Source organism: Callionymus lyra, chromosome 9 (assembly GCF_982586985.1).
Source record: "Callionymus lyra chromosome 9, fCalLyr1.hap1.1, whole genome shotgun sequence".
Classification (NCBI taxonomy): domain Eukaryota; kingdom Metazoa; phylum Chordata; class Actinopteri; order Syngnathiformes; family Callionymidae; genus Callionymus; species Callionymus lyra.
In genome coordinates, this window is record NC_141826.1 from 11,167,090 (window position 1) to 11,182,285 (window position 15,196).

The 15,196-nt window shown below is 40.1% G+C and overlaps 1 protein-coding gene across 1 annotated transcript; it reads right to left on the minus strand.

Annotated features, from left to right (window-relative positions):
• Positions 1–10,837: 10,837 nt before the first annotated feature.
• On the minus strand, positions 10,838–14,414 carry hbegfa (heparin-binding EGF-like growth factor a). The gene is made up of 6 exons (XM_087799820.1): positions 14,207–14,414; positions 13,468–13,713; positions 13,206–13,404; positions 12,983–13,138; positions 12,389–12,475; positions 10,838–12,313 (listed from the first exon to the last, which is right to left on the minus strand). Exons 1-5 carry the CDS (start codon positions 14,247–14,249, stop codon positions 12,403–12,405), a joined length of 717 nt encoding a protein of 238 aa, XP_087655946.1. The 5' UTR covers positions 14,250–14,414; the 3' UTR covers positions 10,838–12,313; positions 12,389–12,402.
• Between the last annotated feature and the right edge of the window lie 782 nt (positions 14,415–15,196).

Below are 15,196 nucleotides of genomic sequence, written 5' to 3' on the forward strand. Positions count from 1 at the left end.
TTCAGAAAATAGAGATTTTCTAGGCAAGTTTTGTTCAAATTGAAGTTTATTGTAAGTTGGTGTAAGTTGTTGTCTGTCTATATATATAACCCTAACCATTTAAATAACTAAATTATATAGAAAATGAAAAATAAAAATCTAGCACATAACGTAAATCAGAAAAAAAATCTCTATCTAATCTATATAAACATGTAGGACTCAAGTTAAGATTTATTTATTAAATGTCTGTCTATATATCTTTGCATATATCTGCAAACACACCTTTTAAGTTTCCTAAAAATAAAGTTTCTTAAAATAACCCTGTTTAAAGGGAAACCTTGCCCCACTGGTATGGCACAAAAAGAATTGGAAAACAAAACCAAACAAAGAACTATCTTTGTGTTTATTTAGGTGGATCAAGAGTATCTTGTCTGTGTGTGTGCGTGCTTGCATGTGTGTGTGTGTGTGTGCATGTGTGTGTGGGAGACAGCTATTTAACCACATTTTTCCATCTGCGCTATGTATGACTGTGCAGTAATCAGCGAGGAGGAAGGGCCTGTCCGAGTGTAGACAGCGTATCTGAAGGTCCAACCTTTCTCCGACACAATTGACACACACATGCGTATACAGGCTCACACGCGCTGCTTAACAATATCTGACATTAAGCGTTAGGTTACAAAAACTCCAGGAAATTGTAGACGAAAGGTTACACAAGGCAGTCGTGTTTGCTTTGATATAAATAGACACGAGTTGTTTAAGACCAGCCGGCCCTACACGAGATAAGCGAGTGGAAATTGTGTCAAAAAAGGACAACATTAAGCAGGGCGAGTGTCAGAGCAGCGAGATAAATGTCATCGCCAAGATACCAGGGACAAAAAACTTTTAGTTCCTATATGTTTAATCTTTTGTTGTCACAAGGCGCAGAACATTCCAAATTATTATTTTGGAATAACAAGTGATAAATTAAGAATAGGTTAATTACTGGCAATAAACGTTTCTTAACATGAACATAAATTAGGGTAATTGTTTACATTTATTCATTAATAATTGCGGGCCACATTTCCCCAATGAATTCCCATTAATAATATCTATACTTGTTGTTACATAAGTAGATGTAGTTGAACAAATTATACTATCAAGTCTGCAGTCTGACACCACCATGGACAAAGCCATGGATATCCCTTGTGTTATCTCTGGGTCAAGGTGACCCGGTTGCCCGAAAACAAACCTCCGCCACTGCATATATATTTCTGGAAGCCAGGGAGGTCGTTCACTTAGACCCAGAGACAACACAGGGGATAGCACTAACACATTTGTTGTTCGGGCCACTGGGTAAACTTGACCCGGAGATTACACAAGGATTAAACATGAAGAAGGTTATATTTGTTGTGGAAAAAATATGGTAAATATAAATGGGATGACATAAAAATGACAAAATAACTGAAATGGGAACAATCCAACTCTAAAGAGGAATAAAGGAAACTCCAAGAAACTGGGAATTTCTGACTAACTTCGAATCAGGAAATGTCTAACCTCATCCATGCTGTCTACAGTAGGACCAGGCTGACACTTAAGAACACAAAACACCTTCTATACTGTAATATAAAGAGCCGCATGTGCTTCCAATTACTCCCACCCATCCAGCTATACAACTCAATCCTGACCGTAAACTCTCGAGTGCAATTTTCTTTTACGATTTTGTTTTCTCTGCTTGGCGTTGGTTTCAGTGGCGGCTGGCACACGTCGGTACTGACTGTATTGGCTTTTATTGTATGTAACAAGCAATCTCACAGCATGATAGTTGTCTTAAATGAATACATTTATTTGTCTTTTCTCACGATGAAACATTTTGACAATTTTCTCTGAGGATTGCATTTTTCTAATAAACACTCATATTTCACTAGAAGTTACAGTTTTACGGAAGTGGGTCGGACTTCCGGAAAGAAATCTGGAAGAAACCAATGGGGGATTCTATGGTCCCATGCTTGCTTGACATTTTAGCAGATCCATGGATTTCTTCAAGACAACATGTAACTATATTGACAATAATAGAACAGAATTTAATGGATCACTAGGTATTGAAAGTGTGTATCTTCTTTCAAACTTTTGTTTTCTTATGGGAAGTGAAACTTCTTCAGAAAGCGACATTCCCTCATTGCTGACATTTTTGTTAATACGTCATCTTTGGTCATGAACTCAGGGGTTTTCCTGGAGAAAAAAATAGATCATGGTTTGAAGCATTGTCGGTTAGAATAAAAGAACCAAATGCCTTTGCCCAGGTATTGAGCCCCCATTCTTCGTGGTGGCAGGAGTAGTAAGAAAATCTGGAATTTAATATCATGAGTTTAACCAAATGATGAATACTTGTGTGATCAACAGGATGAAAGGGCGTTCAGGTTTTGTCTTGCTTACTCATATAAGGTTGCACAACGCCATCCTTCGCACTTACATTCAAGCAGGAATTTGAGGATTGAACAGAAGCCAGCAGCAAGGGATGAACCAAACCCTATAAACAACAGCTTATCGTGAGGTCACATCCTGCAGGGCTTAAAATCTGTTTGATATTAGCTTCTTTGTTGGTGGATCAGCGGGCCAGACAATATCCCGCGGAGACCAACTTAGTTTTTTGGGGGGGGATTAAAGGAGCAGAAGGATGTTGTGGTCAGTCACTGTGAGGTTTGTTGGTTTACCGACTCATTTCCTTCTCGGACTTCTGCGCCGCTCAAAGGTAACCCCCCCCCACACACACACCCTCCACCTCCTGACCAGAAAAAAAAAAGATATCTGCAGATAACTGAAGGCAGTGTTGGAGGAGGTATGGAATCTGGCGACAATAAAGATGCCAGAGCAAGAGTATATAATTACTGAGGAGGGAACTCCCGGAGTTGCAAACACACCTGCATATCTTTAACAATCACTCTACTGTCAGTGTGCGCCCGTGCGAGGTTGTGTGCCTGTGCGTGAGCTGAAGGCAATAAAAACTCCAAGCAGGTGGGGGAAAGACCAAGTGAGAGATTGTTTGATCCCGGGCCTAATTTAGACACACAACGTATAGAGTGCCTTGCATTCTGTTCCAAAGGTCAAATTTACAGTGGAGTCAGAACGTACTGTATGTGTTTGACATGGTTGTTTAAGGACCGACTACTGAAGTAAAAAATGGTCTGTATAGTATGACTCAAAAGAAATTGACAACATCTAGGGTTGGGAACACTTTTGGCTGTTTCTGGTGGTGGTGTCAGGACTGCAGACTGAAGTTATCTTTTTTTTTATTAGAATCCCTTATTAGGAAATTCGGTAGTGCTTTTGACATTCATTTGGACTGAAAGGAGGGTCAAAAGTTTGGAATCTAACTTCGAAAGATTTTCGAGACTCACTAGAATCTCTGTGTAAAAAGTCTGATACAGTGAAAAAAAAATAATAATGAATTTGAAAAAAACAACACAATGGAACTTAAACCTATGGGGTTTTTTTTTGGTTTATCGTAATCAAGTTTTTAAATCTTTATTAAAAGCTTTTTAATTCCATTTTGAACTGTTTTACCTTTATTGAACTCTACAGTCTGGGCCCAACCCTGCTCCTTTTTGTTGTTATTTGGGATAATTTTTTTGGATCAAATTAGTCTGATATTCACCTTAATAATATAAAATTAGTTGAAAAGTGAACCAAAGAAAGTCCTACCTGTCCGATTATTTTCCCCGTCTAGAATCAGTCAGCAATTACAATGACTATTCTTCATTAAAAGTTTGTTCAATGTTTAGTGCCAGCAGATATTCTTTAACAGTAGTTTATTTGTGTGAAAACAAGCAAAAGAATTTGATCAACTTATCTTCTCAAAGAATTTTCCAGTGAATAAACTCATAACCACTTATCTGTTTTTCTTAAGAGAGGCGTGACAGAGGCATGAAGAACTTGAACAACAGAAGAGATAAAGGAGATAAAAAGCTGTAACTATCAAGTGTTTATGTTTTAAAAGGATAGGGAGCAGAGAATATGTATGTTTTACTGAATTGAAGTGAGATCATTGTGGTTTTGTCTGCTCATAACAACAGCTCTCAACTAAAGACTTGTGTCACAGTCAGATACGGGCTCTTTTGTCTCTTTACAAAAGGGTGGATGTAGTTCCCGAAATCCACGTCGGTGGACGCTCAGAGCGGCGGAGGTATTTTTCACACCGCAGCATTAAGGCCTCGGCGGCGGCGCAGACCATGGAGCACTGGCTGCTGTGACTCATGGCATTTGAGGAAAAGAGGCTGAGTAATCACAATAATAACCGTCATCATCCTGCAGTCTCGACAGTTGCCGGGATTCATCAGTAGGAGACATCTATCCTCGCGATGACACCATATTGGTGTTGATTCAGCTGTTTGTGTCCGAGCACGCTAATAGTAGCTCGTTTCTAATCACATCCATCTCTCAGCTTGTAATTGGGTGGATCTTAGTAGGGGCTTTTCACGTGTCCGGGGGCCCCCTCGGAAGTGCCCACTTTTTCTGTCATGTGCAAGTTTGGCTGTCAAACGTGTTGCGCCGATAATGACGGAGAAATTTGGAATTGGCAGATTAGCCACGCTTTAATGAGTGGATGAGAAACACGTGTTTGCACATTGGCAGAGTCAGGGCGAGTCTCCCTGTGAAGGAAGCCATCGTCCATGACCTCATCCAAGGAAAAAATCCCCCTTGCCTTTTCTCTTCTCTCTCTTCCATCAGGCGAACCCTCCACTCTCCCTCTGCATTCCTGCCTTTTGAACAGCTCCCACACTGTCTGGGAGCGGCGGCAGTGAGAGTGAACACACAGAGTCACTGTGGGTGGAGGGATGCACAGCAGAGGGGAAAGTCTTGCCGAGGTCACAGACCCCACTAATAGCCTGTGGGCCGTGTGTTTCGGGCAGACCCACCGGGAGATGAGCCGTAATGAAAGAAGATATTCAGAAGGAAAAGTTGTTCACTTTCATCATGGGAGTTCCATTGTGCTTGATGGGGAAAAGTAAACACCAACTGTCAACCTAAAAATCCAACACGTGCAAATCAAACTAGAGATGCACTGAGACATGGCATACCTCTGCCAAGGGCCTCATTTCAAATGACTTAATGAAAATCATACAATTAATTAAGTGAAAAATTATATAAATCAACTTAAATTAACTTTTTTTCAAATAGCTTAAATAAATATATGACAAACTCAAGGGCCAAATCTGGCCTGCTAGTCATTGTATGTGGCCCACCAGGTGCTTGAGTCAAAAACAAGTAGATTAATGTTCATGGTGATATTGTGACCAATTAAGATGCCAGTGTTTGAGATAAGAAGGTACTGAGATGTCAACAATTATACAGAGACTAGAGTATGTTTAAAAGAAACAGTAAAAGGAAATTGATGGGAATGTAAGACAATGAATCAGACTCATACTTCCTGTTTAGTAAATACACGTTTCATTTGGTTTTGACCTTTTACCCCTGCTTTAATGCATTATGTCTTATAGATATATAGATAGATAGACAAGACATATTAAAAGTTGTTATTTTTTATCCAAGTGAAAGAAAAATCCTTAAAAATATACATAAATCCAAATGAAACTGGATGACCTCATTTTTTACAAGGATCATTTTAAAATATAAAATTAAAAAACATTCCCGAAAATGACATTTGCTTACAAAAGAATAGTCTTACGAGTTTGGAGAGGAATAATGTCTGGCTGAGTGGTAAAAATCATACTGGCATGATGGCTCTCTATTGTTAGAATAGACATTATTTCTAGGAACTTATATTCAGTTTGGAGTTACACACGGACATGTTTTGGTGTAACACCAGCAAATTACAGGACTGAGCTCACTGTACCCCAAATGCTTAAAGTCTAACAAAGTTTATAACCCAGTAGGGTAAAGATGAAGGAAACTTGTACGTGGTAAATTAACAGACTTTAAAATATATGGATGTGCTAAAGCGCCTCGAAGGATGTGACCCAAAACTGCTCTCCCATTGGTCGCAAGGCACAGTTAGAATTGTTGTCGTTAAACAGAATGTTTTCACTTGGATTAAACATGGTTATCAGAGGGACAAAAGTGGATCGAAAACAAGGGAAGCCAGATTTGTTTGGACAGAGGAGAGGCAGGAGACATTGACTTTCAAGAGGCTTGATATCGTCCCAGATTGGGATACAAATGTAAAAACAAATTCCTTTGGATGAAAAGATGAGCCTTTTGTACACACACCACATTGATACACTGTTGCGACATTACTTTTGGTGTAAGCTGTAGCAATTGTTGTTTATAAGGTGCAACAGAGGGGCGTGGAGAGAGTTTTCTTTCAGTTTCGACATCAACCAAACCGCAGAGGAAACACGAAGAAGAAGAAGAAGAATGCCAGAAGCCTCCACTCCAGCTGCTGACCACAGCCAGCGCTGACATCCGTCCACCTCCCTTTATCATCGGCTGTGTGGTGTCAGTCAGCAGCACGCGCTCAGTTGATCCCCTAAAACCGCCATGAATACTCACACACAGCGGATATGGGCGGAGTCTCCGTCTTTTACAGGGAACCACATACTGTAAGAGGCTGAAAAAACAAATGAGTCAAGCTTGTAGTCATCCCGTCTTCCTGTCTGTTGGCTCCCCGTGTTTGTTTGTGAGTCTTATTACATTGCACGACAATATGTGTGGTGTCTGCGGAGCACAAATGAACAATTACACCAGAAAAAAAAAAAAAAAAAATCTTTATGTGCACTTTGAAAACTTCCCGTTTGTCCTATTTCGCAAGCGCTCTCTGCCCGTAACACGACGCCCCCATCAGACGCCTCGGGGGCCTAAATAGACCTGAGTTAGAACTCGACAGTGTGACCGTGATACATAACAAGTATCTGACCGGCAGGGTGACATCAGCAGAGGGGAATCTGCTGGGGTCCCTGCCCAGGCTCCCGCTGGCTGTCAGAGCAAAGATGATGACTTGCCTGTTTCAAACATCAGGCTGCAATGTCACTTCTTAAAGCCTTGCTAAAGCTTCTGAGTCTATCCCTGTTAACAGAATGTATACATTATAATAATGCAGGTGTCTGAGGTTTTCAAATTACCTATGCCTGGCTTACACAAGCATTAATAAAGATTTAAACTACCAATCAAAGCACACTCTTCGGGTATAGATTTGGTTAGGGTGGAAGTTTTATGACGGGATGATGTGTCATCTCTGAAGATTCCTTGTGTGTGTGTGCACGTGCGTCTGAGGTACAATAAATGAAAGGAAGAGGAAGAAAAAGGAGACAGGATCCGGATGAGGAAATGGGGGAGGAGTAAGGATGTATGTCGGACAAGAATACAGACTAAATTTGTCACCGAACTAAATCAGTATAAAAGGCCGGAAAAGGAAAAGTGACAGTGACGGAAAGACACATCTCTTCTCGGCTCAAGTTTAAGTCTCAAACTCTTAAGACCTTACGCTATCTTCAGTCTTAAGCTAGCGTCACATGACGGATGCACGCATCTTGTGGATGTTGTCACCACTTCATTTATCTTTTATGTGATTCAGAAGCGATGATGTGCTCGGGTACGTGATCGTTTTTTGGTAATAATATGTTCCGGTGGATTGTTCGCAATCAGAAAATGATTATGTTTCCAACTGTTGGTGTGCGCACATCCATATCAGAGTGGAAATTACCCATTGTTGCTCCTCAGCCAACAGGAAGCACCTTTCACAACAATGATTTAAACACAGTCCAACTAAAGCGTCTTATTACTCAAGTCGTCTTGGTGATCCATCAGGATGACAAACTGTATGTCTTCACAAGTGGATTAGAGGGGGGGATAATATTACCTTAGTATCATTATCATTACACATAGGAGTGTCTACATTTTGGGGACTTTTTGACAACTATTCTGTAGTTGTTTAATCTAAAACTTGGAATTTTACCTTTTGAATTATCCTACTCAGCTTCTCAACGGCATTCATTATTTGGACATCAAGGGGTCAGCATTAATCTTAACTTCTTGCATTAGCCTCAAAATGTGCTGATTTGTTCAACTGCCCTAAAATAACTCAGAAAGACAAAAGATAAGTTCTATCAAATTTTAAGGAAATGTTATTAAATGGACAATTGAGTCCATTTGAATTTTGAAGGAGAGCTTCACAAACTTGCAGATTCCAGAATGCTACTGTACAGAGCTCATTTGAATGTCATAATTGTAGTTCAAATGGTATATAGTTATATTATAGTTCTTTCACTGACTACTCCTCATTTTGGGGTCTCTCCAGCACAACTTTGTTCAGCTCCAAGAGGTCTAGTTAAGTGTCAATTTTTGGAAATACAGAATAGGCATTTAGCTTAGTTTGAAGCGTGTAAAAAAACACTCGACCCGACCCGAAAAACCCTCGAAATTTTGCCAGAACTCCACTCCACATAGTAGTGTCCTCTTGAAGTTTCAGAGTATGGTCACCCTAGTTGTATATATGAATACAAAATATAGCAAACACCAATGTAAATAAGTGGCATAAGTGTGTGTAATTATCTAGTTGTGGTTATTTGGAAAGATTTTGGCTTCAGATTATCGCAGTCTGAAGCCGCCATGAAAATCCACCACTTGTTAAGAAAATTCCAGACTTCATTCCTCGTCAACCTTTTGTAACCACCAATATTAATATTTATAACTGTAAATCATACTAAATCATGCCCAGTGGAAAAATGTATCAAACCTACTGTAAAACCCAAAAATGCCAACATCCCATTGTTACGTTTTTATATAAAATATATTTTGCATATTTTATATCATGCCTAGAATTGGATGTGTGGGTCTCCACATCCCCAAAAAATCAGTCAAATTAGTGGAAGGAAACCTGCAACTGGGAGACGTCCACCAATGTAAACATAGACTTTGTCTGTCCAGGAACTTTGAGTCTCTCAGGATAAAATACGAGGGGCTGGCAAGGATCTGCTCGAGCCGCTCCTTCGACCCTACAAGGAAAATCCAGGAGTGGTGTAGACGGGTGGCCATTACCTTACTTTATTTCCTGGCGGCGGTCCACGGAGCCACTCAGAGACAGAACAAACTCCCTTCTCTCTCAGTGTTCTAGCCCTTCAATACCCATCAGGAATAGCAGCTATGCAAGCATGACTGCACCGCTCTATTTCTGTTTCTCTGCTACTTGACATTGAGAGGACGGGATTATGTGGCTCCACTACTGTAAACGAATCTACCCACCTGACACTCGTATAAACACGCGTACTTGCGTGCGTTCACTAAACTCTCTGCCTAGGAAAAGTTTGCAATCAAGACTTATGGTGGCGACTTTTTTTTTGTTTCGCAGCTGATGAGCAACAGGTGGAGGATCCTGTCAACTCAACAAGAGGCTAGAAGTGCAGCACGTTCATGTAGCCTGAAATCTTATTCTTTTTTCTAATTCATTGTATTTTAGGAGGTCTGGGAACCTAATCTGTTTTTCATGTGGTAATGAGCGGTTGCTTGTAAAGGGCTGGTGAAAGCAAACCGTCAGATCCAAACAGAGCAGCAACATCCGTGTAGGAGGTGAGATCAATGGAGTGACTAAGGGCTGAAATCCCAGGCCTCCTTTGAGTCCAGCTGGGTGTTTTAGCCGGTCCTAACCCTAATTAAACGTGCGTGCGGCGCACATGACAGCATCGTGGCCCTGCTGCTACAGCCATGCTGCTGCGGTTTCTGTGAACTCCCCGGTATTCAGAGGCAGCGGAGACCTCAGATGTTGAAGCCGCGTCTTTGAACCTGACATCTGTTGGCCGTGTGAGTAATGGTGTGCGTCGCACTAGGACCGCACGTCAGGTGTTTCCCAGCCGGGCACGTTTTCAGGAACATCTGTTCTCCGAGGATCAGCCCCCAGACGTTCGGCGATGAGTGTCGGCTGAACGATCGGCCTCGGGATTGATGATGCCGCTGTCAGCAGGTGACGGCGATAACGTCTTTATTTTGAATGCGTGATTTATCGTGTGTCCATGGAAACACAAACTGAAACAAGAGTTTGCTTCTGAACTCTAACCTTCCACGTGGACTGAGCGTAATGTCTGTCGGGATTGAGCGTCGATTTAAAGGCATGAGAAAGAGAGAAAAGCCGCAAGAAAAAGAGAGATATTGCCAGAGAGACGCTAGGGTTTCTCTCCACACTGGAAAAGATGAACAGGGTGGTGTCTGAATGGGGATGAGGTGGCGTAGCCAGGAGACAGAGTTTGACTCTGATGGCATCTGTCTTGGCGTGTAATAAAGGAGTCACTTTCCATCTTGTGTCACAATCCATGAAGCATTTTTACAGATGTGCCGCTGACCTGTGGAGGCGAGGGCGTCCCAGTTGGATTCATGAAATCATCCATTATTTTCTTTGGACTCTTGAAAGATACATGTAACATTTTAGTCCAAATTGAAGTCTAAGAGGCACATTGTCTTTTTGTACAGAGGTTTGAGTTTACTGTACTTAAAATGATATTTTCCTGGGAACATGCTAACAAGATGCCTTCATGACCCCTAGGATTAACTACTTGTCTCTCACAGATGACCAAACTCTTCTACTTTTCTTATAGAAAAATCTCTAAATTTCAGAACTTTAATCTTTAAACTTTCAGCAGGAATTATACCTTTTTCATAATAAACATCTTTTCCCACTGGCTTAGCTCTTTTTAAAGGAAATAGGATGTATTGTTACTGGTGTTAGAGTCGTTTTTCAATTTGATGTCGTTAAATTATCTATTAAAATTACCAAAACATACTTGATTTAAACACACATTGTCTAAAAAAAACAGCTCAATGACGTATGCCAGGGGTGCAGGTGCTAATCTACAATGTCAATGAGAGGAAATGAAATAATGTGTTTATTAAAAGAACCCATTCATATACTTCGTAGTATAAAAAGCAACAACACAAGTTCATTTTTTTTTGTCTTTATTTCTCCTCTACAAAACACAACCACCTGATATTGAAACACTTCAGAACTTATGAACACTTGAATTCACATTTTTAACTTGAGTTATGGCAACAGATGTACGACAAACTTTTGCAACAGTGCATTTAACTATTGAACGGGTTGTTTCAGGACCTCAGAGAAAATACATTCTCTCCATGTCCAGTCAGTTGATGACAGGGTTCGGATCAGTGATGAGCTTCATTTTAAATAGTGACATGAAGACGTAAGGTCCGGAGATATTCCCAGTTTAACCTATAACATAATTTTTGCTGCCAACAAACAAGAGTCTTAAAACGTTTGGGAATCTTGGATCGTTTGTTGTAAAAGTAGGAGGCCTTGCAAATGGTCAAGACCTACAAGTGATACAATCCAAGGTCGTTGGTCAATGAATACAACAGCAAGAAGAAACACTAGCTGCGGTATATTTGGTAATTTTGAAACATTTACATCACTGAGATAAATGATGTTATTTATGATATGGAATAAAAAGATTCATTCCACAGTAACCTCTTCAGCATCCTTTATATTAGCGGTATGTGACTAGCTTCAGTAAAACGACTTCTTTCTATTGTTTTTTTTATTTAGTTACATTGCAATCATGGTTACATTTCTTTAATAAATATTTGTTTTTTTCGCCGATTTTTCCGACATATGTAACATGAAAGTACCATGACATGTCTGCGTTTACTAGACCAACACATTAGCTGCGAACATGTTTTTTCAAATGTTCGATTCTGATGATCTTAATAACTTAGTATCAGGGTCACTCAACTCTTTCTTAGGACTCCCAGTTAAACTCACAGTGAAAAGACAAACCCAAAATTCGAATCAATAACTTTATCGTTTTATTTTATCACAGTGCTATTGATCATCAGGGGTCCGGTTATTGATGGATTTAAAAACACTCACGAAGGAGGCAATAATTTAAAATTTCTGCTTCATAAATAAATAACATCCAATAAGAAATGTAAAAAATAAAATGTCACATCATAAATAAATAAATTAAATGTATAAATATATTGAAGACGACAGGTACTGTGCAGGAAAGTTAGAATGATCTCTGAGGAGATAAATCCCGGGTTTACATTTTCGATGGTGTGAAAGAGTCTCCTCAGGAAGAAGCACAGGTACAAGCTCTTCCTCCTTCTTCTTCTTCTTCTTCTTCTTCTTCTTCTTCTTCTTCTTCTTCTTCTTCTTCTTCTTCTTCTGTAATGTTTATGATCAACAGGACGGTCAATATTCCAGTTTCAGGGTTGGCCGTCTTCTCTTGAGGTCTCCAGGGAAAGCGCTGAGCTGCCCGTCTATCATGGGAACATCCAGCGGAGGGTAAACCCTCGGATCCTTCTTCATGTATGCCCCCTTTGACTCTAAAGGACCTCCTTTTTTTTCCGTTCACTTCCCCTTCTTTATTTCGAGGTAGAACTTCCATATCTCAGCCTATGGAAAATACATACGTTTAACGACATTGTTGGATAAAAAAAAATCTAAATGGAAGCGTTAATGTGGACTCACCCCTCCCCGTCTTTTCACTGGTTCGACGTTAACCCTAGTTTGACTTTCTCCTCGCTCTCTACATCGTACGCTCCCCGCTTGTAAAACCTGGAATTGGACGAAAAAGAAAATGGGGTCACCAAAGGGAAAAAGAGAGTTAAACTCGAGAGTTTTAAATGCTTTTTTTAGCATTTGAAATAAAATTTAAGACAAATATGAACCGAAATTTGATTGATTTTTCCCCTATTTTACAATTCTTTATTTAAAAATAGTATAAACATTTGTGAGTTTTTAGTTCACTGGAAAACTTTTGTAAGGTTTACCTTTAAAAAACGATTTTCAAACAGGTTGATTGGTACCACTTTCAGCCATGAAGAAAAAAATTGGTTGGAATTCTAATTTATAATCACATGTTGCCAAAAGCTAATCTGTTTCACTAAAGTTACTAAATGACAGTGTCTAAGTAGAAATGCAACCTTTAAATGAATGAATAAATGTTTCCAGATATTTCAAACCAACATAAATCCCAATTAAGACCTCATTTTATTATGAATTTCGATCATTTTTAAACTTTTTAAAGGATCCATAGGAACCCTGATTGTGTGGTCGACTCACCTGAGCATCAGAAGGAGTCCAATGATAACAAGGCAGATGGACGAAAGTACCACGGCGACCACGGCCAGGGCGGTGGTCCTGCTGTAGCCCTCCTGAGGTTTCTCCACCGGCAACGTGAAGAACTCGCACCTTTCGCCCGAGAAACTGGCGTCACATCTGTAACCATCATTTCTTGCGTTAATTACCGGACCGTATAAACAAAACCATTATATCACGGACGTACACGCAGGATGGAGCCCGGATGTCCCTCAGGTAGCGACACGTGCCGTGGATGCAGTAATCTTTGTACTTCTTCAAACAAGGATCCCTCTTCTTTCCTTTTCCTCTTCCCTTCTTCCTTCCTTTCCCCCTCCTTCTTGTTCCTTCCGTGCTTTCCACCATTAAAATGGCAGACGGGTCTTTGGGTTTACTGGACATGGCGACTGAAGAGGGAAAAAAAATTGTTAGATTTTTAGAATTTCTCAAACCGATGATGATTCTCTTACCTCTTGGCACCTCCGTGTCGTAATCTCCAGACGTGCTGTCGTAGTATTCATCTCTGTCGTAGTATTCGCCGTCGTACTCCTCGTCCTCTTCCTGGACGTATTCCGTCGGGCTGGTGTCGGCTCCTCTGCTCCCCTCCTCCGTCTTCCCTTCCTCGGCCGGACCCAAAAAGTTGATGACCGTCGTATGCCGCTGCCTGTCGCCCTCGTACCTGTCGACAGCTGCTGGGGTTGCCGGTTCGAACACCGCTGGAGGAAAAAAAACAAAAAGGAAATATTCATCAGATCTCTCAAGGAGAAGGGGGATTGACATCTGGAGTGAGGTTACTCTGCTGGAGTGGGCGGACTTTCACAGGCAAGTCGAGGCTTGTCTCAATAGCTCAGGGGTGGACTTTTTTTTTTTATTGGCACTAATAGCAGGGAAGTTAGGAAACAGGGCAGAGGCGCCCAGGATGAGTGATGTGGACTGCCATGCCTGAGGGCACTTCAGTAAAAGTTGGCAATACACCCTTTCGCTACCACCTCACATAAATAAATGCATGTACAGACAGTTAGCTAATGTCAGGCAAGTATAGGAGATAAAAATAAATGTATCCGGTGACATAAAGCATGCTCTATAATAAGATATGTGACCCCGATGGCCCCCTAAACAGACCATCTTCATGAAAACATCCGAAAATACGTTTAAAAAAACACATTTTTTAATTAAGTGGAATTAGGCAAAAGGAGATATGAAACTCACCCAAGGTGTGAAGGAGAAACAGAACAACTCCCCAAGTCCTCATGGTAACAAAAGTGTCTCCCAGAAATAACAATATTCCTATGTTTGAATAGATTTCCGTGCTCTTGGTCTGTTTCTTAATAGTCCGGATGGGGGATGGGTCTGTTATATTCCAGGTGGGAGCGAGCAGGTCTGGTGTTTGAGTCCGCAGGAGATGTTGGTTCTGCTGCTTGGAGAGGAGGGCTGAAGAGATCCAAGCAGGGACCGCTTTATACTCGAACGTGACCCCTCCCACTTGCCTCTTCTTTCTCCAGCGACTTCCTTTCGATTCTTCTTAAAACACGTGGACCTTGTAAAAAAAAACAACCAATATTAAGAAAAAAGAGATTCCGTTTATTAATCTGATTATTTGTATCTGTTAGTATGAAAATACAGGTTTGCAAATCCAAAGCACTTACATTTAAATGTAGTATTTTAATATAAATATTTAAAATCTTTCAGTCAAATGCTCTGTTATTTTTGCGCCGCCAAAAAATGAGTCAGTATACAGTTACTATATTTGTTTCTCCATCTTGTTGCAATAATAAAACGTCTGAAGGGTCATAAAGAAAGGAATAAAATCACACCTTAAGTCAATAAGTTCATAAGTAGGTGGTACCAGAAAAGTCAGGAATGTTTGGAATTTCAGGAATTAACGATATTGGAAATAAAACTGTTTTTTTCAAGGGGAAAATGATTACATAGTTGCACACTTGACAGAATTATGAGCATTGTAAAAAAAAACAACTGTATTTATAACGCCGTTAAAGCTATTAAATGTGAAAAAGGTTGTTGTAATTACATTTTAAAATAAAATCGAATTCATTTTATTAATCTTTGAAATGTGATTCGTTTGTAATTCTATTCATTTAAACCAAATTCAGCACCTTGTGAACTTAATATTCCTTACAAAGATGTATTCATTACGTTTGTTTTTTTTTTACTGTTCATTTACATGTTTCTGATACATTA